General features: G+C 36.7%; 1 protein-coding gene and 2 pseudogenes across 8 annotated transcripts in view; 1 reads left to right on the forward strand and 2 right to left on the reverse strand.

Annotated features, from left to right (window-relative positions):
• The window catches only part of NBEAL1 (neurobeachin like 1), a 219410-nt gene that overhangs the window by 144680 nt on the left and 50316 nt on the right, over window positions 1–24414 (reverse strand). For all 8 annotated transcript variants that reach the window (XM_059168361.1, XM_059168360.1, XM_059168359.1 and 5 more), the window contains 4 exons: window positions 20074–20155; window positions 19401–19528; window positions 9461–9543; window positions 2985–3070 (listed from right to left, as the gene is read on the reverse strand). In XM_059168361.1, the coding sequence (XP_059024344.1) occupies window positions 2985–3070; window positions 9461–9543; window positions 19401–19528; window positions 20074–20155 (379 nt within the window). The remainder of the gene's footprint in view (window positions 1–2984; window positions 3071–9460; window positions 9544–19400; window positions 19529–20073; window positions 20156–24414) is intronic.
• Window positions 5921–9448, reverse strand: LOC131827554 (ADP-ribosylation factor-like protein 2-binding protein; annotated as a pseudogene).
• LOC131827722 (large ribosomal subunit protein eL36-like) lies at window positions 15671–15968 on the forward strand (annotated as a pseudogene).

Below are 24414 nucleotides of genomic sequence, written 5' to 3' on the forward strand. Positions count from 1 at the left end.
TCTAATGCAAACAAACAAACAAAAAAATCCAAAATTCTCAATTTGGCTGAGCTCCTCTAGGGTTTTATGTTGCTTATAGCAAATTCATCCCAAATGACATAGAGATATAAGAGGACTGGCTTGATTCTGGTTCTACAAACATATTTCTGAAATTCTAAATAACTGGTAGCTATTCAAGGTGATCCATTAAACTTAGAAATAATATATATTGCCTAAAACTGTTAAATTGATATAGAATGAATCCAAACATAATGATGCAAAATCATCTGAAAGTAACAGCACTTAGGCCATTAGAGCTTATTATTATCAATATAATAAATAATAGCGGTAACAAGGGCTACAATGGAAGAAACTGTCCACAGAGCATCCAACATCCATTTTCCTCCACTTCCTTATTAAAAGCATCCCTGATGTTTTGGTGGACAAGAGGCTAGCAGAAATAAAGATTATATTTCCTAACCTCCCTTGTGGCCAAAGAGGCCGAGGAAGCAAGTTTTGTTTGTTTTTTTTTTAATCGAAGTTATTATTTGGACGTATTTCCCTTGTTTGCAGTTATCTCATGGAGTTTGCCAAATGAGATTTAAAAAGATGAGTGTCAGCTTTCAGCGTCTCCTTTAAAGATAGCTGACCCGTGCCATTAGTCTCCCTCCTCATCTCCCCCTCCATTTTTGTGCCCAAAGTGCAAATGCAAATGGTTAGAACTCTGAAGCTAAGCATGTAGCAAAAGAAATAATAACAAGTTGACATTCAGAAGGAACTTGGATCCTCTGAAGATCCCAGAGCCACCAGATTAACTCTGGACTACTTCCTGCTACTTTATTTTTTTATGAAAGAAAAAGGTAAAAATTCTAACTTAAGCTGTTCTAGTTTTAGTATTTACTACTAATTATGGGAATCACAAATCTGATAGATCTGTGACTTACTGAGCGCTTATAAGCACTTTACATATATCATGTGTCATTTGGTCCTTATGACTATCTTGTAATTGTTACTGTTTTCTTATTATAAAGAAACTAAAACACATGTAAAGAAAGAAATTAAAACACACGTAAATAGTTTATCCAAGGTCACATTACGAGAGACAGACATGGGATTCAAACCTCTGTCAGTCTGTCTCTAAAGCTTATCCTCTTAACATAATGCAAAACAACACCTATGTCAACGGGAAGTCCAGGCATGATGCTTGGAGAAGGGAGACCAGTCACAGGACTTCAATTTTCCTGCCATTTAGGAGTGAAAGGACTTAGAACTTGCCAATACCATTCAATTTTCCTGCCATTTACACCTTTAAATATTCAATTCATCTAAACATCTCTCTAAATATCCCTGTACTTACTCTATATTCAATAAATAAACTTCTGACCTCAAAATAGCTACAAGTACAGCTATATAACCTGATTATAAGGATTTTGAGTATTTTTACTATATAAAATAATAAATTGGGCTTCAAGTATCTACTTGATTTCTGTGTGAGTTTTAATTACTGAAGGTCTCTTGATTTCTATGTGAGTTTTAATTACAGGAGGTCTCTCAAGGCTTGATAACCCCTAGGCACTAACAAAAACAAGTCTCTGTGTGTTCAAAATGGTAACGGGATCCAACCAGCTTCTCCACTAGTCAAAAACAACGTCATTTCCAATTTTATTCATGTATACTTGTTAATTCTTATTTTTAGTAGCAGAGAAATGATGGAAATGAGTAGATACTGATGCAAAAGAAGATTATCAACTAATAAAGGAAGGTGACAAAGCAAACAAACTGAAAAGTAAGATTCTAGTCATTATCCCCCTCACAAAAAAAGACTCTTCTACTAGAGTGAAGAGGAAAAAGAAAGGTAGGCTTCTAGGAAACCCAAATACTATTATTAGCAATATCGGAAATTTTGTTAACCAAAAGAAATCCTATATATTTTCATCTTTTATAGTTGTTGCAATGTCTTGAAACATCATGTTTGTCTTTTTTATGAAATCACATTTATTACTTACTAGACTTGCTGCTCTATCTCTTTAGTGTGTTATAAAAACACAATACTATGTTACAAATTTATTTTAATATTTTAGTACCTGCATTTTAGCATAACTAGTTTCTTTTCCAATCTTATGTATTTTATTGCATGCATTTGAAATATTCCAACAAAGGGCTTTATGCAGGACAAAAGGGGTTAGAAACTTCTGATCTAAACTATGTACTTAAAGAAAACATAGAGGAAGTTCTTTCTGAACTATAATTCTATTTCAACGAGTACTTATACTCAAAGTTTACCACAGACAACTTATAAGATACTCACCTTCAAAAATAAAGAAGTAAGTATTACTAAAATTTCTTTCTTATGAGTAATAAAAAGCTGGTTGGGTTTGTTGAAAAAAAAAAAAGCACATAAACCTTGTATATATGCATTTAGAAATTACATAGACAGAAGAGTGGTTAACTCAGATATACTTAATTTTGAGTTTGATTTCATCATGTAGCATAACAAGCGGTGATTTTATTTATTTAAGGTAAGAACTAGTAGCTAAAGTCAACACAACTAAGAACTTACAATAAAATATTGTTAAATATGGTTATTTATTTAGCAATTTTATTGTTAGTGCTAATATTATTAGGTTTTTAAAGACGTTTTAAATAAAAGATTAGTTTTAAACAAGCTATAAACTCGGAAAAATATCTGTGTGGTTCATGAAATTATAAAAGATCAAAGAATAAATTAAATAATCCACGGAAATCGGGGTGCCTGGGTGCCTCAGTGGGTTAGGCATCTGCCTTTGGCTCAGGTCATAATCCCAGGGTCCTGGGATCAAGCCCCGCATTGGGCCCTCTGCTCAGCAGGGAGCCTGCTTCTCCCTCTCCTCTGCCTGCCTCTCTGCCTACTTGTGATCTCTCTCTGTCAAATAAATAAATAAAAATTTAAAAAAAAAATAATCCACAGAAAACTTTTTGCACTGTTAACTATTTTTTAAAATATTAACTTTCAACACTTTCCTCACCTGCCCGCCGGCCACAATGGCTCCAAAGAGGTGCAATAAGCAACACTTGAGACTTTCCTTGAGATGTTCACTTTCCTGAAAACACTCTGTGAATATAATACACAAATAAAACATGTAAGATTTCTCCTTCACAGTATGACTTATCTCTAAGGAATGTCTGACACTGAAACATTAAAAACTATTAAAAGGCTAAAATTCCTTAAAAGGCAAGGTTGATACGCATTTTCTCATAATAAAGGAAAACAGAAACCATCTACCAGGTAGTAGTTTAGATTAGTTATGTTATCTCATTTAATTCTCATAATACTCCATGTGAGGATGTTTTGCCCTTATTTATAAATGAGCAAGTAAAAGGTCTTAAAGTTACAGAGCTGCTAAGTGACAAGGCTAGAAGCTAACTGAAATCTGACATTAAATTAGATGTGTTTTCTTGCTACTACTACTTCCTCTTATTAGTATAATTGACAATAATTATTCAACTATAAAATTGGAATAATTGGATGAAAAGATTTCCTGGGTTTATTCCAAGGCAAACATTCTAAAGTTCTGGTACCAAAAATAACCTTTCTTTTAATATTATAAAGTATTTTATTGTTTTCAAAAGGTTATACATGCACATGACAAAGAATAATTAAAACAGCATGAAACAACTGTGACCAAAAGTAAGTCTCCCCCAAACCTATTCCTCAATATACCATGCTCCCCACACCTTAAAAAAAAAAAAGTATATATACCACTGCATCATGTTTTCTGTTTTTAACACTAATATATACTGGGTATCTTACATATTTTATCTTCCTTATTCATTTTTATGACCAATACAATGATGTACCTTAATTTACTTAACCAGTTCTTTACTGATAAACTTTTATGATTTTCCTCTTCATTTTGATAGTCTAATAACCCAGTAATGAATATTTTTTGTATATATCATAGACAAGGTGTAACAACAGAATTATTTCAATTTTATACATAATAAACATTACCAAAAACAAACAGCTTTGAGGTAAATACACTGACAGAAAACTACATTTAAAAAATTAAATGATTCCAGCTATGCTGGAATAACTGTCACTATCCATGGCTTCCTCCTAGAAATAACTAGAAAATTAGACAGTATAGGTAGAAATTAATGCACTCTAGAAACTTTCCTTCTCTCAAGAGAAACAAATAAGCTCAATGATTATCTCAGCTTTCTGCTGTACATACACTCAGAACAACTGCACAGAAAAGGGAAGATGACTCTTTGCTGAGTTAGGAGGCAGATGAAACGTTTGAGAAGGCCTAGGCATGCAGTACAGGAGTGGAAGGTATAAAGAGAAAGCACTCCAGAAATATTAGTAGGACTCACTTTGAGTCAAAGTATCAATCTTATATGATACTGTGAAATCCCACAAGGCAGGAAAAAACCTAGCAAGAAGTTTTAAGCTGAGTAACTGTGAGATTTTACACAGAGCTGCAAGAAGACAAGAGTTCTAATCAGCCACAGGAGACACACAGAAAATATGTACAGGATATAAAAAGATATACCATGTAAACCGTTAATCATAAGAATGCTGGAGGGGCTATGTCAGTATCTGACAAAACAGTCAAGAAATATTATCAAGGTAAGGCAAGGAATATTACTATGGGTAAAAAGGGAAATGTCATTATTAAAGATAGGAAATGAAAATGAAACTCACCTTTTATAAAATCTACAATAGTTTATTTTAAAGACTTCACATTTCTAAGTACCTGTGATAACTTCTTTGGGATAAACTATCAAAATATGTGCACAATCTATATTCTGCAAACTATAAAATATTGATTGAAGAAATAAGTAACAAATAATGAGATTATCAGATTCATGCACTAGAAGTCTCAGTATTCTCAAGATGTCAATTCTCCTAAAACAGTTCCTAGATGCAATACAATCCCAAACAAATATATCAGCAGGCGTTTTTGTAAAAAAACATTTAAAAACTGGTTTCTAAAATGCATATAAAAATGTAAAGGGTCCAGAACAGCCAAAAAATTTTTGAAGAAAAACAAAGTTAGAGGACTTCATGATTTCAAGATTTAGCATAAAGTCACAACAATCAATATAGTGTGGTAATATCATAAGGGCAGCTATGTGGAACAAAAAAATAGAATCCAGAAATCAGCCTATTTTGATTATCTAGCTGAAGCCAATATTACTATTGGTGGTCAAACAGAGTGGGCACTGCAATCATCTTCACCAGGCACTCAAACAAAGCACTATTTCTCTCTCTCTTTTAAAAAATCATACCTTTAATGTGTGTATATTCATTTCCAATCGACAAAAGCAAAAAGAAAAAAAAAAGAGCTATTTCTGTTTTGTTTTAAATTCTTAGGAAAAAAAGAAAAGAGAACTAAAGCAAATATGGCCAAATGTTACGGCAGGATCTGACAAATGAGAGTAGGAAACACAAGGTATTCCTTGTATATATTCTGCAATATTTTCCATATTCTTGACTAAAGCATAACCATTTTTTTTTTAAAGATTTTATTTATTTATTTGACAGAGAGAAATTACAAGTACACTGAGAGGCAGGCAGAGAGAGAGAGAGAAGGAAGCAGGCTCCCTGCTGAGCAGAGAGCCCGATGTGGGACTCGATCCCAGGACCCTGAGATCATGACCCGAGCCGAAGGCAGCGGCTTTACCCACTGAGCCACCCAGGCGCCCCAAGCATAACCATTTTTTAAGAAAGAAAATTAAATCCACATAGATCACACCTATAATAGCCAAATCTCTTCTAAGTTTTTTTTTAGTTTGATTATTTAATTTTTAATTTTTTTATTTAATTTTTTCAGTGTTCCAAGATTCACTGTTCATGCACCACACCCAATGCTCCATGCAATACATGCCCTCCTTAATACCCACCACCAGGCTCACCTTTCCCCCCCACCCAAACCCTCTCTTGCAAAACCCTCAGCAGTTTTTTTCTCAGAATCCACAGTCTCTGTAAAGGGCCTATTCAGCTAGAGTGGCCCCACCCCGGTTGAACAGCCATTTTATTGTTTATGCAGTAAAACTTAAACTGACCCAGGAGCTTACTTAAAAGCAAGTCTGGGGGACGCCTGGGTGGCTCAGTTGGTTAAGCAGCTGCCTTTGGCTCAGGTCATGATCCCAGCGTCTTGGGATCGAGTCCCACATCGGGCTCCTTGCTCCGTGGGGAGCCTGTTTCTTTCTCTGACTCTGCCTTCCACTCTGTCTGCCTGTGCTCGCTCTCGCGCGCGCTCTCTCTCTCTGACAAATAAATAAAAAGCTTAAAAAAAAAAAAAAAAAGCAAGTCTGGGAAACCAGTCTCCGGTAACAAAGCCCAAATACAAGTGTGGGTCAGGTCAGGTGGAGATAACAGCCCGAATGCAGGGATGAGTCGGGTCAGGTGGAGACATCCAATCAGTGAAGCATGCATACTGTCTCCAGAGCTACCAAGGAGTGTGGGCCCCGCCTTTTGCCCGTCTTTTGGGTGCCAATTCTGACTAAGGTGATAGGCTAGTTCAAATAGCTACTATAGGGTAAACTGTAATTCAATTGGTCACTTATGTGTGACCTAGCAGGACTGTACAGCACTGTACAGCTTTCTCTGTGTTACAATCTCATTGGTCACGAGTGCGTGGCCAGGCCCAACCACATGGCCTTTGCCCTTAAAAGCTCGTCTGTAAAGAAGAGAGAGGTTGCCCTTTCTATAAGGGACGGCCCGACCAGTCTGTTTGACGGTCGGTTTGATTCTTGATGCTTGGTGTGAAATAAAGCTTTGCTTGACCTTCGCTTTGTATCAGTCTCGCTCCTTTGACCCATTATTGGGGGACCCAACATTCTCATGCTTCGTCTCCCCCTCCAATTTCCCGCAATTCACTTTTCCTTTCCTTCTCCTAATGTCTTCCTGTTACTCCTAAGGTGTTTTTTTAATTTTTTTAACTCACGTAACTATTTAAGTGAAAACACATTAAAAAACACATAAGCTATAGATCATCCTTTAAAATCAAAACAGCCAAGTGAAAATTCAGTAAAGAATTTTTACTTTAAAAAGGTTTAATAAGGGATGCCTGGGTGGCTCAGTTGGTTGAGCGGCTGCCTTCAGCTCAGGTTATGATCCCAGCATCCTGGGATCGAGTCCCGCATGGGGTTCCTTGCTCAGTGGGGAGCCTGCTTCTCCCTCTGCCTCTGCCTGCCACTCTGTCTGCCTGTGCTCACTCTCTCTGACAAATGAATAAATAAAATCTTAAAAAATAAATAAATAAAAAGGTTTAATAAATAAATAAAAAGGTTTAAAAATTAATAAGCAGAAAATTTATATACATATATACACATATGGGTATGGGGGTGTGTGTGTGTATGGCTAGAGAAAGAAGGAGAACACATCAGGAATTCAACAACTATGTTCTTCTTTCTGGAGATATGACATCATGTTTTCTGGTCAGTAATGTTCTTTCAAACACTGAACTGAATCAAAGCAAATAGATGAACAGTAAAGCTGTTTGCTGTATCCTACTCATGCTGACCTGGCTACACCCATGGAAACCATCTTGGTAGATTTTGACAGGAAGAAGGAATTCCTTACCTCAACAGAAAACCTAATGAACCTGTTTATACAGCAAGGGTTTTAGCAAACCTACACAAACACTTAACGTGCTATAAGAAAAGGATACCTTTTAACTTACCTCCAGCAGAAGTATACATTTACTAGTGCTTATTAACATAGAAACACCAAGGCAGAAAGCATTTTTGCTTTCATAGTACTAATAACTAAAAAGCACACAGCATATATTAATTTGATCTTCAAGTGGGTGATCATGGAAGTTCCAAGATTACATCTACTACGTTAGCCTGAGTATTCATCTATAAAAACATTTTTTTCAAAATTCTTACAATGAGTTCAATTAACAGTAGAACTACATCAGGACCAGCAGAAGACAGTGACACAAGGATTGTAAATATAAGACTACAAACTTATCTTCACATGTAGCTTTTGAGTAAAGGCCCACCTCCCTCACTTGATTCTTTAGCCAAGACTAACTGTTACAGGAGAAGCTTCAGAAATTTCAGGATGATCAGCTGGCTTAATGGCCTGGATAAATACTCCCAGTCAAAAACCCCAGTGAGACTGCAGGATTAAAATTCTGATACATATAAAAACCGGAGTGTACAAAATGCCTGTTGGGACATGCAAAGCCTGTTGGGCCAAAGAAGGTTGGTGATGGTGAAAAACACTGACACCAACATGTACAATGGGGAAGAGGCCCCCAGGTGGAATGCTGGCCTTTGAGCGTGACTCAAAAGTCCTGAGAAAGGTGTCTACTACAGGGAGGAGTAACACGGTCACTGAATACAAGAAGGTGTTACGGGAGAAACAGGTCCCAGGAGGGTCAGGTAATTTTCTTTTCAACCCAACAATACTTAACATTAATGAACAGTTGCAAAACAGAGTCATTCTTTCTAAGATGTATTCTTCTGTCCCGTTAGCTTTAGCCTCCCCCAGTCTAATGGGCTGGCACACCCACAATGATCACCCCGCCTAGAGATGTGCCCTAGGGCCTCAGATCTGTCTGGGAAGCTGATAAAGATGAGTTGCATCACAAAGTCACCACTAAATTGCTCCTTAAACCCAGTCCCCAGCCTTCTTTTTCTGCTCTATAACCCAGAAACATTTCTTTTAAAAAGCCAGAAAAGCTGTAAACATGAACAGCATGTCCAATATATCACGAGCTACTTCATCTTCGCAGTGCTAGAAAGACGCTGTGCGAGTCACATGTTAAATCCAGGAATCTGCTCTAGCAGATGTTCTTCAATATACTTTTCTACCAAAGACATATACTCATTACAAACAGGTAGGAGTGCCTGTCTATAAAAATTTCCTTTAATAACGGGAATTCTTCATCCATGATAATAAAATCCAGCCACAGCATCAAATTCTGTATCAGAGGTGGAAAAGGACAGTGCAAAGCTCTCTTCCTCTAGGGTGTCCATCACCATCACCCCTTCACCATCCACCTGTGGGGTGAGTGGGCCTGTTAGCCCCCTATCCCAAATGTGGCCTGGGCCCAGGCTGCACTCAGCTCTATTGAGCCCCAACTGGCAAAAGGGAGGCCTCATCCATGAGTCCACCACCAGCTCACAGCCCAGCTCTGTAGTGCCTGGGCAGGAGGCCCTGGCCTCAGGCTTCCCGGCAGTGGCCATGCACAAGCTGGGCCCCCGTGCTACTCTTACATTTATTTCAGTAAAAATTCAGAAGGCCTATACTACAGTCATTACAATATTAAGCTCTTCTCAAAATAAAAACACTTTCAGAACAATAAACTAGAGGAAGAACAATAATCATAGCAAAGTATGAATCAAGTACTCCAGTGATAGGTTCTTATAATCTTTAGTTTACAAATACACAAAGATGAATCAAGTAGAATCAGAATAAGAATATAAAGAATAATCAGAATAACATCAAAATCAATGAGAAATTAGGATCGATACTTACGATAAAAGAAAGGGACAAACTCCACTGTGAGAGAAGCTGGTTTATATTTCTGTCTGCTCTTTTCCACAGTACTAAGGATTCGTCTGTCATTAAAAAGAAGTTAATACCAAATTATAACCATGGTGAGTAGAGATGGCATAATTACAGAAACAACTATAAAATAAATTTAATGTATTACTTTATGTATATACTGAACAATACACCTCTAGGATTGAGATAATTTTAAAAACAAAGTCTGGCCTACAATTTAAATGCTCACCAATGAGAGATTTCTTCTTTTGAATTAAGAAAAAAAATTCTAAATGCTTAATGGTGAAACAAGAAGCCAGGTTAAGTCACCAAACAACTAGAAACAGAAAAAGGAGCTAGGCATTTAAAAACTTCCAATCTGTAAAAATAGTTTTTCAGCAATACTGCTAATTTGACACCTAAGTCTATAACTTATTATCACAGGGCAAATAAAACTGATCAGAAATCACACCACTCTGCCACTTTTTGAAACTTTATCTGAATACAAAGAACCTATTCCACAGCCTTCTTCCATTTTAAATTAATGTAGATCTAGTATGGGCTGGGATTATTTTTTTTTAAGGATTTTATTTTTTATTTGACAGAGTGAAAGCAGAGCAAGCATGAGTGGGTCTGGAGGGGAGGGAAGGGCTGAAGGAGAGGGAAAAGCAAGCTCCCTGCTGAGCAGGGACCAGATGCAGGGCTTGATCCCAGACCCTGAAATCATGACCTGAGCCAAAGGGAGATGCTTAACTGACTGAGCCACCCAGGTACCCGGGAATTATTTTGGTTTTTAATGACAATTCCAGTAGTTCTGATAGCTGAAATATTTCGATAGACTTTGGTAAGGCACACAAGTTATCATGTGCTTTTACCAAGATCATTCCATTTAACACAAAATGAGTCTCTTAAATGAGCATGGGGGATTGGGAAATAAAAGCTACTGTTAAAATGATACATCTGACTAGCGGACTGCAGTAAACTAAACAAAAAACAAAGAACTGAGACACTTTTTTCATACCCTGAAAAAAACTCTTAATGTTATTATGTAAACCCAACAAAAAAGGAAAGTATTTGAAAAACAGCCACAAAGAACTTCTATATGTCTAAATATGATCTACTGATAAAGCAACAGATTAAGAGGACTTCTTTTTGACAACCATAAGAGATATTAAAATTGTTTTCTTAAAGCTAGAAAGAAAAGTCCATTGGCGACATAAGTCAAATAAGATAGATACAGCTGGTCAATAATGACAGAATAAAGAGTACTAAAATCCAGATCTAATATTCAGATTCACTAGAAATTGTATTAGGCAGCATTTGCTACAATGCTTTCCAAATCTCTGCCTACTCCCTCTTTTATTTTTTTTAAGATTTTATTTATTTGACATGGAGAAAGTGTGTGCACACAAGCATGGCGAGCGTCAGGCAGAGGGAAAACCAGGTTCCCCACTGAGCAGGGAGCCTGATGTGGTACTTGATCCCAGGACCCCAGTGGGATCATGACCTAAGTTGAAGGCATATACTTAACCCAACTGAGCCACCCAGGTGCCCCCAAATCTGTGTCTATTTCCATTGTGGAGAAGGCAGAAGAATTATCATATTTTGTGTTTATCTTAAATTCAAACATAATATCCTAGAATATTATTGGATCTTTCTATTTAATTAAAACCAGTACTGAGATTTTCCTTATATCTTTAAGATAATGCAAATATTACTAGAGTTTCGAATTAAAAATTCAGTCATGCCTTTAAAAAATTAATGTGGTAGAAAAATTAATTTTAAAATGACAATTTGGGGGGAGGGGGGTCAGAAGAGGGGGGTGGGGTTATGGACATTGGGAAAGGTATGTGCTATGGTGAGTGCTGTTAAGTGTATAAGCCTGGCAATTCACAGACCTGTACCCCTGGGGATAAAAATACATTATATGTTTATAAAAATTTTTTAAAAAATTAAAATGATGATTTAGCTTTTAGTTAGGTCTTTCCATAAGATTACTTATATTGTTTATATTTGGCATATTTATTATAAGTTATAGTATGAACTAACAGATTGGATATATCCTATCCAAATATCCTGTACTACAAACAATATACATTCTTACTTTAGTAATATAATGAATATGTACTCCTGCAATTTGTGAATAATGACTTATTCTAAAGGCCCTATATTAGATATAACATATGAACATAAATAATTTCGATTATGGAGCACCTGGGTGGCTCAGTCATCTGCCAAAGGCAGATGGCCCATGTCATGATCCTAGGATTCTGGGATCAAGCCCCAGTGGGGCTTCCTGCTGAACAGGGAACCTGCTTCTTCCTTTCCCTCTGCCACTCCCCCTGCTTGTGGTCTCTCTAATAAAATTTTTTAAAAAGTGATTTAAAAAAATTCCTGGGTTCTGGGGTAGCTCAGTTGGTTAAGAATCTGCCTTTGAATTGCACTCCTGGGTATTTACCCCAAGGATACAGATGTCGTGAAAAGAGGGGCCATCTGTACCCCAATGTTTATAGCAGCAATGGCCACGGTTGCCAAACTATGGAAAGAACCAAGATGCCCTTCAACGAACGAATGGATAAGGAAGATGTGGTCCATATACACTATGGAGTATTATGCCTCCATCAGAAAGGATGAATACCCAACTTTTGTAGCAACATGGACGGGACTGGAAGAGATTATGCTGAGTGAAATAAGTCAAGCAGAGAGAGTCAATTATCATATGGTTTCACTTATTTGTGGAGCATAACAAATATCACGGAGGACAAGGAGTGTTAGGAGAAGGGAGTTGGGGTAAATTGGAAGGGGAGGTGAATCACAAGAGACTATGGACTCTGAAAAACAATCTGAGGGGTTTGAAAAACAATCTGAGGGGGTGTGGGAGGTTGGGGTACCAAGTGGTGGGTATTATAGAGGGCACGGATTGCATGGAGCACTGGGTATGGTGCAAAAATAATGAATACTGTTTTTCTGAAAATAAATAAATTGAAAAAATTAAAAAAAAAAAAAAAAAAGAATCTGCCTTTGGTGCAGGTCATGATCTTAGAGTCCTGAGATTTAGTCCCACATCAGGCTCCTTGGGTCAGCAAGGGTCTACTCCCTCTCCCTGCTTCAGTTCTCTCTTTCTCTCTCTCTCTCTAATAGATAAATAAAATCTTAAAAAAGTAAAATAAAAAAATGTTTTAATTACCATTATTGTTGTAGTGAAATTTAATATACTAACATGAATAAAAGGGGTAAAAACCATTATATGTAACACAAACATTGAATCATAAGTAGTTTGTACTACACATTTGCAACAGGTTAAGACAGAATAGCTAAAAATGAATTTAGTCTTATTTTTAAATCACAGTGTACTTTCTTGTTAAATTATTATTTGATATTTGGGTCAAGCACGTGGCACCTAGCAGAGGCTAACACATACCAATTTCTGAGGGTTGTAAAACATGTTTGCATCTTAGTTTTCTAAGTTCGTGTCCCTTGGTCAATTACTTTGTACTTCTTTTTTATGTTGCCATCATGCCTAAGACATAACTATTTCTCTTAAGGTTTTAATCTGGAAATAAATTCAAGCTCTTGCAAAAGTTGCAAGAATAAAAATTGTGTAACTTCAAATATATCTCACCCACATTCATCATGAAAATTTTACCCAAATCCTTTCTCTTTTGTTCACCTTTCCCTATTATACAAAGGACACATATTTATATATACATGCATTCCCACAAATAGCACTTTCCAGAACATTTAAAAGGAAATTATGTATATTTTGGTATATTACTTCTAAATACTTTAGTGAATACCTGATATGGTCTTACACAATAACAGTATAGTTCTAAATTTTAATACATTTAATATTAAAATAAAACATTTATCTACCATTTGTAATCCCATTTTGTTAACTGACCCATTAGTATCCTTTGCAGCATTTTCTCCCCCTCTCAGTACAGCTTCCTGTCCAGATATTTCATCTGGCTGTCATGTCTCTTTGTCCTCTCTCAATCTGAAACATTTCTACAGCCTTTAGGACATTTTTGAAGAATACTGTCCCACACTCCTTCCTTTTATTCATTAAAATATTCTTTATTTTGGGTTTGCTTGATGTTTCTATATAATTAGATTCAGATTATGCATTCTTGGAGGAATACTATAAAAGCAATGATATGTCCCTCTAAGAGCATCACAGTTGGAGGCACAGATGTCCATCTGCTCGTCACTGATGCTAATTTTGATCATCCAGTCAATGTACTATTCAGTACTATACAAAATAACTACTAATTTTTCCTTTGCAATGAATAATCTGTGGCGAAACATTTTAAAACCATGCAAAAATCATGCTCTTTACCAAAACTTTCCCTAGATTTACCATCCTGATCCACATCTTTCTTATAATTTGTGTAAAATGCAGATTTTCTTCCAACAATCCCTATACATTTACTAATTGGCACTTAGCCTTCTACTATAAGCAAGATCCTCTTTTCCCTTTATCTATCTATTTACCTCCCTACCTACCTATCATCCACCCACCCACCCACCTGCCTAGCTATCATCTATCACTGGTATGGACTCATTAATTCCTCCCCCACCCCCGCCAATGGTTTATAATTCTTTTTTTTTTTTTTTAAGTGAACTCTACACCTAGTGTGGAGCACAAATTCATGACTCCAAGATCAAGAGTTATATGCTCTATTGATTGAGCCAGCTAGGTGGCCCTGTTTATAGTTCTTTATGGCAATTATTTATTTTCATATATACATTGTCCCAGATTTGGCCAGAAGGAGCCCCAGGGCATAATTTAGTCTAATTAAATTGTTTTTCTCTTTGGGCAGGTAGTAAATCCTACTGTACTTATACTGCACAAAGTAGAAACTCAATAAATATATTTTTAAATAAAATCTTGAATGATAAGGCCTTTTCAGGAAAGAATTCTTTCCCTACATATATTTTAGTTCCACTTGAGAAAATCTTTCTAAATATGTAAGATGCTACAAACAGAATCAAAATTGAGCTAATAGATTAATCAAATCTATTCCTTAAATCAAATTACATCTGGAGAGATGAAAAAAAACATATATTTCATCTTTTTTTTTTTTTTAAGATTTATTTGAGAGAGAGCAACAGCACGCTAGCAGGGGGAGGGTCAGAGGGAGAAAGAATCCTCAAGCAGACTCCACCATACACTGACAACAGAGTGCAGGGACAGATCCCAGGACTGTACTACGATCACAACCTGAGGCAAAACCAAGAGTTGGGACACTTAACCAACTAAGCCACCCAGGCACCCTAAGAAACATACTTTTAAATGGCTCTGCATTTGGAATAATGCTAATTTACATTCGTTCTAATCTGTTTTAGTTGTTTTAGTAAGCAACAAACATAAATAATACATAAGAAAATACATTTCATGTTTCCACTTAACTTCAGAATTAGATCAGTATATAAGTTATTGCTATAGCTCCCCTGTATAGGTCTCCCATGAGCTATAGATTTTTCCTAATTCCATGATTTATTTGTAGTATGTTTCATTTCCCTATCAAAGTCAAAGAAACCCAAGTCTGAACCCTTGCTATACTGTTTACCTCTAAAGCAGTTCCTACTATTAAGAGCAAAATTTGTTATGCCCTGTAGAGATATGGGGACAGCTTCCGGCCTAATTCCTGGTATGTATATTGGACACAGTTAGCAAATGCCACCACTCATCCATTACTTTGTTCCTCTTCCTATTACTTTATTTATGCAGAATTCTCTTTCTACACCATAGCATTTCAATATCTTCTTGTTTTTGGTTCTCAAAAGTTGTTTTTTGCTTTCATTTACCAATTTTATTTGTTTTAAGTTGTTGTCAGATCGACTTTTTTATATCTTCTCTCATTCCCCCAATTTTAAATTCATTTTGTTCTTATTAAGATTCCTTCAAAAGCTTCTCCTCTGTCATTTTCAGACTGATCTCATGTTCCTCTTTCTGTATACGTCTTGCTATCTATAAAGAAAAACTATCTGTCATTATTTCAAAACTTAAAACATTTTCTTAGATTTGCCATTACTGACAGATCAGAGGTAGAGGATGGGGAAGTAGCAAGAATGAAAGGAAGAGATATAATTTCCTTAAGAAATCCCTAGCATCAATGTAAAAATAGAGAGAACACTAGCTTCCACCAAGGGAGCCATGCAGGAGAAGAAGCTAAGGCTCTCCACTACCTATGGCCAATGGGCCTCAACAAGGGCCACAAGATTACAAAGAATGTGAGCAACCTAAGGCACACCAAGTTCGTTCGATCCAAGAGGTGTGTGGCTTCACCCCATATGAGCAGTGTGACATGGAGTATTCAAGGTCTCTAAGGGCAAGGGCGCCCTCAAGTCCATCAAGAAAATTGTGCAAACACACATCCGTGCCAAGAGGAAAGAGAAGTTAAGCTATGTGCTGGCAGCAATGAGGAAAGCAGCAGCCAAGAAGGAACCCCTCCCCTCTGTATATTATAAGTCTTTCTGGAAAAAAAAAAAATAGAACACTGATTTTTTGAGAACCATAGTGATAAATGAGTAGAAAGGCTACAAATGAACACTGTTATGTGCCTCTTTCAATCTTCAAAGAGTCATGAGCAGAGGCAAAAGGCAGTGACAGTGCAGTCTGCCAATGATTCCCATGTCTACCCCTTCTAGTCAAAGTAGAACTAACTTCTTGGTTTCACTGCAGTAGATGGGGATGTGGGACTAATCCTGACCAATGAGTTCTGAATGAAAATAAGATGTGTCATGACCAGCTGAGAGCATTAAATTGCTAATGTGAGACATTTCAGAGCCTTCTTTTTTCTCAAGTGGTAATTAGCAAAGCCTTAGATGCTTGCTCCTCTGTTAGCTTAGGATCTTGAGGGACTATGATGACTGAGGGCTTCCTGCCAAAGATGGCAGACAGCATGAACAAGAAATAGAACTTTGTTATTCTAACCTTTTGTTTGTTATTGTAACATCATCTGTCTTATCCTGACAGATAAAACATCTTTGTCAAGGAAAATTCAAAGCACTTTCTCTCTGGGAAAAGAGACATATTAAAGCTCAATAGAAAAGAAGTATTCAATACTAAGTAAATGGTAATAGAACTGTTTACTTGACACAAATTTGAGAGTCATGAATTTCCAAAAACATAAGTGCACTGTTAGCAAAAGCTAGGTACAGCTTATGTTGGTATTTTGACATAATAAGTACAAACTATTTTTATCTATTCTTTAAAGCAGGACTCCTGTTAGATAGCACCTTTTAACCCTGGTTCAAATTGCAATATTTCTTTGAACACAATATTGTTCCTCTGGTGGGGAAGGGGAGAAAAGGAAGCATTCAAGGAAGTATTCAGAAGTCATGACTTACTTCCCATTAATGAACAGTCAAGAAAATTATTAGGATAATGTGATGGTTAATTTAATGTGTCAGCTTGGGAGGGTGTTTTTGGATGAGATTAACATTTAAATTGGTCAAATACAGGGGCACCTGGGTGGCTCAGTCATTAAGCATCCGCCTTCAGCTTAGGCCATGATCCCGGGATCCTGAGATGGAGCCCGACATCGGGTTCCCTGCTCAGCGGGAAGCCTGCTTCTACCTCTCTTACTCCTCTTGCTATGTTCCCTCTCTCGCTGTCTCTCTATCAAATAAAATCTTTAAAAAAAAAAAAATACAACATTCAAATTGCTCAAATATGGATCAAGGAGATTACCCTATACTAAATGGCTCAATTAGTCAGTAGAAAGACTGAGCAGAACAAAAAAACTGGCCTCTCTAAGCAAGGGGGAGTTCTCCACCAGACTGTCTTTGGACTTCATCTGCATCATCAGTTCTGGGTCTCCAGCCTGACTACATTTGGACCAGAACTAGAACGTTGGCTTTCTATCTGCCAGCTTTCAGACTGTAACTGTACTTTGGCTTTCCTGGGTCATACACCTGAGAGCCCACATTGCAGATATGGACTGGTCTGCCTCTAAAATCACATGAAGCAACTGCTTATAATAAAACTCATTTTATGCGTGTACATGCATGCGTGCACATGCAAGCACATGCACACACCCGAGCACACGCACACACCCCCTACTGATTCTGTTTCTATGATGAAACCTAATAAAGACAACTTCTTTCAACATATAAAGGAAAGACCGTGTAAATATAAGTAGATAGGATTGTTATTTTTTTTTAAGATTTTATTTATTTATTTGACAGAGAGAGATCACAAGTAGGCAAAGAGACAGGCAGAGAGAGAGGAGGAAGCAGGCTCTCTGCTGAGCAGAGAGCCCGATGTGGGGCTGGATCCCAGGACCCTGGGATCATGACCTGAGCCGAAGGCAGAGACTTAACCCACTGAGCCACCCAGGTGCCCCAGGATTGTTATATTTAATAACTACAGTAATTATTCCTCTTATATCTACTTTTTATTTCTTACTTTAACTATAGGATGTGTTATTTCAATAAAATAGCACTACACAGAACAAAGTACCACCATATAGTTTACATAAATGTTCTCTCAGTTAATCACTTCTTCACCATTATCTAATGGTGGCAACTCAAAGTGAGGGTATAAGACCCTAATAAGCCTATAAACACCAAACATTTTAGTAGTGACAAGTTGCAGGAAGTGTGCTGGTATAAGGAGGTTGATTAAATTAAAAATGAAAATGGAAAAACTGAAAACAAGATTTTCCAATCTCAAAAAATCTTGAGATTGAAAACATAGCAGATTTGGAAGACCTAAAAAAGTAGCCTGACTATAGTTGATGATACCACTCTTCCTATTCTGTGTCCACTGGTAATAAAGATATGAGTTCAAAACTCTTCTCTGTGAGCCCTAAACTGGTATTTATACTACTGTCACTAAGCTGCAAACCCTTCATCCTATATTCTATCTGCTTTGTGATGCTGTGACAAGCACTCTGCAAACTATACTTCTCTTTTTCCAGGTACTCCACTGTTGGGATTCACCAATAGTGCATACTAAACGGAGACTGGAAGGCTAAGGGTGAAAAAGAAACTGATTTCTTATTCCTTCTTTTCTTATCAGCCAACTGTTCTTAACTGTGGCATTCACAGCTGGTTCTTTGTCTTCAGGTTATTTTTGGTAATTCCAGCACCAGCCTACTCACGGCTGCTCAGTGATACCCGCACAGCTAAGCAATGCTCTTTCAACAGAGGGCTGAGACCCAACTGTAGGAGCTCTTCTCCAAACTTATAGTTTCAGGTAACTCCAGTTTCTTCCTTTTGTCCCATATCCCCAGGGAAGTAGCTGCTTCCTGAAGTCACTATCTCTGTATTACATCAGTATCCCTACTGGTTCTTTGAGTCCTCTATACCTATTTAACAATTTCCTTCTATTATATCTTATAAAATACCTGGTATGATTTCCGTTTTCCTGACCAGACCGTAGTGGACACAAGCTTCACAATTAAGAGACAAAATATTGTTAAAATCATTTTCATCCCATGAAATGAGCTTAAAAAAACAGAGAACTTTCCTTGAAAAATATGTACACTCTACTTGATGTTACTGTGCTTTGAAATTTTCCTATCAGATTATTAGAATTCTAAAACAAGAGTTTATAGGAAATTTCATTACTTCTAACATGGTTCTATATCTCAGAGATAAAGATAAGGATCTTATACACACCTTACATACTTCTTTCACAGGGAATAAGACCTGCATTGAAGAATTACATATATTTATGACATTCAGGTTTTTTTTTTTTAAGAGTTTATTTATTTTGACAGATCACAAGTAGGCAGAGAGGCAGGCAGTGGTGGTGGGGGGGAAGCAGGCTCCCCGCTGAGCAGAAAGCCTGATGCAGGGCTCGATCCCAGGACCCTGAGATCATGACCTGAGGCAAAGGAAGAGGCCTAACCCACCGAGCCACCCAGGGGCCCCGACATTCAGGTTATAAGTGAACATTATGATTTATAAGACATACCCTGAAATTCTATGCCTCCAATTCCGATATGGATCATATAAACTCTCACAAAATGCCAATGCATGGATCACAAATTCTTCAATAGATGTCTGATCTGCCAATTCCTTCTCTTTCTTTTTGCTTTTTAACTGGGAGTAAAATTTAAAAAGAATTATAGTCAGAAATATTAAACTGCGTAACATACCTACATCATTTAAAGGCAACATGTTTTATTAATTATCTAATAAATCATTTTTATTCAAATAAACCTAAGTTCCAATGGAGTTTAAAGCATCAGTTAATCATATGGACTGGACTGCACATAATACTTCAAATTTTAAATATGGCCTAAGAAGAGTTTTGAATGGATAGCAAAACAGAATATGTTTTCAATAAGAGGAATACTTGATGATAAATAACATATAATATATATAATATACATAAATTGACAAATTATGTCATTATAAAAGCTGTTTATAAAACACTTTCATTTTTAATTAAAATAAAATATATTAATAATTACTTTTCTTAGATAATATGCTTAAGATTTCTGAAATATATAGTACCTAATGGAAATTTTAATTCATTTCTTGATTACCTCTTCTAAAAACATTTAACTTTACGATAATATTTTAAAAAGTAAAACCTAGTTACCCTCAGTAAAGCAATAAAAGGAATATATTAAGTCACCTACCTGCTGAATATAGAGTGTTGTCATAGTAATGACATGATTAATATATGAGCAAGTCCCAATTTCTTCCACATTAGATAAATTTCTGTGAGGAAAAAAAGAATTTTTTTTATTTATTATATTTATTATATGAATAGTGCCAAAAATGTATGTTCATCTATTCAGGATGAATTTTGAAAATACATGCTGGTAAAGGAAATATAAATGATGTTTATTAAAACTTGAAATCAATATATTACATAACTGTTTTTCCACTAAGAATGTGAAACACACCTCAAGCATCATTTAGCTACTCTAAACAGAATGCTTAAGAAGTACATGCTGATTAGCAATTATTTATTATAGAAAAAGTAAAAAATATCACAAAGTAGAAACAAAGGAGAAACAAAAATCAGAACTAGTCTCACAACCCAAATATTCACAACTATTTACATTCTGGATTATTTCTTTTCAGGTTTGTTTTATTTTTGTATGCAGATTCTTAGTTTGGTTTTGCACATATTATTGCCATTATAGCATATGTATAGTTTCAGAATTTTCATTTTGCTCTTTGAAATTACAGTTCCCTTATCTAGACATATTTCTCAACTATACTGAAAGGCCTTGATAGAAAAGCCAGCATCTGTACATAATTCACCATGAGAGCGTAGTCTATATATATATTTTTTAATTTTTAATTTCTTTTCAGCGTAACAATATTCATTGTTTTTGCACCACACGCCAGTGCTCCATGCAATCCGTGCCCTCTCTAATACCCACCACCTGGTGCCCCCAACCTCCCACCCCCGGCCCCTTCAAAACCCTCAGATTGTTTTTCAGAGTCCATAGTCTCTCAGGGTTCACCTCCCCTACCAATGTCCCTCGACTTCCTTCTACTCTCCATCTCCCCTTGTCCTCCATGTTATTTGTTATGCTCCACAAATAAGTGAAACCAAATGATAATTGACTCTCTCTGTTTGACTTATTTCACTCAGCATAATCTCTTCCAGTCCCATCCATGTTGCTACAAAAGTTGGGTATTCATCATTTCTGATAGAGGCATAATACTCCATAGTGTATATGGACCACATCTTCCTTATCCATTCATCCGTTGAAGGACATCTTGGTTCTTTCCACAGTTTGGAGATCCTGGCCATTGCTGCTACAAACATTGGGGTACAGATGGCCCTTCTTTTCACTACATCTGTATCTTTGGGGTAAATACCCAGGAGTGCAATGGCAGGATCATAGGGAAGCTCTATTTTTAATTTCTTGAGGAATCTCCACACTGTTCTCCAAAGTGGCTGCACCAACTTGCATTCCCACCAACAATGTAAGAGGGTTCCCCTTTCTCCACATCCCCTCCAACACATGTTGTTTCCTGTCTTGTTAATCTTGGTCATTCTAACTGGTGTAAGGTGATATCTCAATGTGGTTTTAATTTTAATCTCCCCGATGATTAGTGATGATGAACATTTTTTCATGTGTCTGATAGCCATTTGTATGTCTTCAGTGGAGAAGTGTCTGTTCATATCTTCTGCCCATTTTTTTATATGATTATCTGTTTTGTGTGTGTTGAGTTTGAGGAGTTCTTTATAGATCCTGGATATCAACCTTTTGTCTGTACTGTCATTTGCAAACATCTTCTCCCTTTCCGTGGGTTGCCTCTTTGTTTTGTTGACTGTTTCCTTTGCTGAGCAGAAGCTTTTGATTTTGATGAAGTCCCAAAAGTTCATTTTCGCTTTTGTTTCCTTTGCCTTTGGAGACATATCATGAAAGAAGTTGCTGTGGCTGATATCGAAGAGATTAATGCCTATGTTCTCCTCTAGGATTCTGATGGATTCCTGTCTCATGTTGAGGTCTTTTATCCATTTTGAGTTTACCTTTGAGTACGGTGTAAGAGAATGGTCGAGTTTCATTCTTCTACATATAGCTGTCCAGTTTTCCCAGCACCATTTATTGAAGAGACTGTCCTTTTTCCACTGTATATTTTTTCCTGTTTTGTCGAAGATTATTTGATCATAGAGTTGAGGGTCCATATCTGGGCTCTCTACTCTGTTCCACTGGTCTATGTGTCTGCTTTTATGCCAGTACCATGCTGTCTTGGTGATCACAGCTTTATAGTAAAGCTTGAAATCAGGTAACATAATTCCCCCAGTTTTATTTTTGTTTTTCAACATTTCCTTAGTGATTCAGGGTCTCTTCTGATTCCATACAAATTTTAAGATTATTTGCTCCAGCTCTTTGAAAAATACCGGTGGAATTTTGATCGGAATGGCATTAAAAGTATAGATTGCTCTAGGCAGTATAGACATTTTAACAATGTTTACTCTTCCGACCCAAGAGCATGGAATGGTCTTCCATCTTTTTGTGTCTTCTTCAATTTCTTTCATGAGTGTTCTGTAGTTCCTCAAGTACAGATCCTTTACCTCTTTGGTTAGGTTTATTCCCAGGTATCTTATCGTTCTTGGTGCTATAGTAAATGGAATTAATTCTCTAATGTCCCTTTCTGTATTTTCATTGTTAGTGTATAAGAAAGCCACTGATTTCTATACATTGACTTTGAATCCTGCCACGTTACTGAATTGCTGTATGAATTCTAGTAGTTTGGGGGTGGAGTCTTTTGGGTTTTCCATATGCGTAGTATATATCTTGTTTAAAGCAATGAGTGGCTCAATAAGTGATGTTTAATTACAATGTGGTCGTGGTCCTCATTGTTATCTCATTTTTACAAGACAAGGCAGGACACATAATGCTAGCATTTCCTGCATCTAACATCATCAATCTTATTCTTAGCATAATAAAACAGTCTATTAATTTTCACTTCTGAGACACTGTGACATGAAAAATACTATTTATCTAAAATACAGCAGAGGCCCATTTGCAATGACATGGATAGAACTAGAGGGTGTTATGCTAAGCAAAATAAGTCAATCAGAGAAAGACAATATATGATCTCACTCATATGTGTAATTTAAGAAATAAAACAGAGGATCATAGAGGAAGGGAGGGGGAAAACAAGATGAAATCAGAGAAGGAGACAAACCTTAAGAGACTCTTAATCAGAAGAAACAACTGAGGCTGATGGAGGGGATGGGTAGGGGATGGGGTAACTGGGTGATGGTCATTAAAGGAGGGTACGTGATGTGATGAGCACTGGGTGTTATGTAAGACTGATGAATCACTGAACTTTACCTCTGAAACTACTAATACACTATGTATTAACTGAATTTAAATTAAAAAATAAAATAAAATACAAAAGATGTTAAAAGAACCCAAAAAACAACAGAAATAACAGACCTGTACCCCTGAAACAAATAATACATTATATGTTAATTTTTTAAGATTCTATTTATTTATTTGACAGAGAGACAGAGAGAGATTGCAAGTAGCAGAGCCACCAGAGGAGGAAGAGGAAGTAGCAGGCTCCCAGCTGAGCAGGGAGCCAGATGTGGGGCTTGATCCCAAGACTCTGGGATCATGACCCAAGTTGAAGGCAGCCGCTTAACCGAATGAGCCACCCAGGCACCCCTATATGTTAATTTAAAAATTTTAAACAAATATATAAAAAGTAAATGAATAAAGTTGACTAGTTTTAAAAAAAATTAACAGTTTTTAATATAAGAAGTCAGACTGGCATGACTTCTTTGGGAAAAGAAAAAGTACAGGAGAGATAAAATTCAAAGACCCTATGGAGGAGTCTAGGAAGATGGCAGAAAAGGAAGCACCAGGAATCTGTCTCCACACCTAGAAAACAACTGTGCTGGATAAAACTTATTCTGGAACTCTGAAGTCTGCTGAATGCTGCCAATTCCAGGGGAAGATATGGGACAGTAAAATGCAGTTAATGTTCATTAATTGTGGTAAATTTCAGCTATTATTAGCATAGTAACAACCATTCATGTGGTAGGCAGCTCTGCACATCTTCCCAGAACCTCCAGCTAACAAGTTAAAGGAACCAGGGTGGGCAAAAGGACCTTGTCCTTCAAATATCAGGAATTTGTGCTCTGATCACTGACTGTTGCTTCTGATACAGAAATGCAGACAAAGAGATGGGCAGCCATTGTTAGTGCACCTTGTCCCACTGTTGGGAGCCCCTTGCTCTCTCGCTAAAGTAACTTTAAGGGAACTTAAATGATCGTGGATGAAGTACCTCAACATAATAAAAAGCCATACATAAAAATTCTACAGCAGAATCATACTCTACCGTGAAAGACTGAAAGCTTTTCCTCTAAGAACAGGTATGAAGCAAAGATGGTCACTTTGACTGCCTCTATTCAACATAGTACTGAAAGTTCCAACCAAAGCTATTAGGCAAGAAAAAGCACATAAACTGGAAAAGAGGAGGTAAAATTATCTGTTTGC

This window comes from Mustela lutreola, chromosome 3 (genome assembly GCF_030435805.1).
Source record: "Mustela lutreola isolate mMusLut2 chromosome 3, mMusLut2.pri, whole genome shotgun sequence".
Classification (NCBI taxonomy): domain Eukaryota; kingdom Metazoa; phylum Chordata; class Mammalia; order Carnivora; family Mustelidae; genus Mustela; species Mustela lutreola.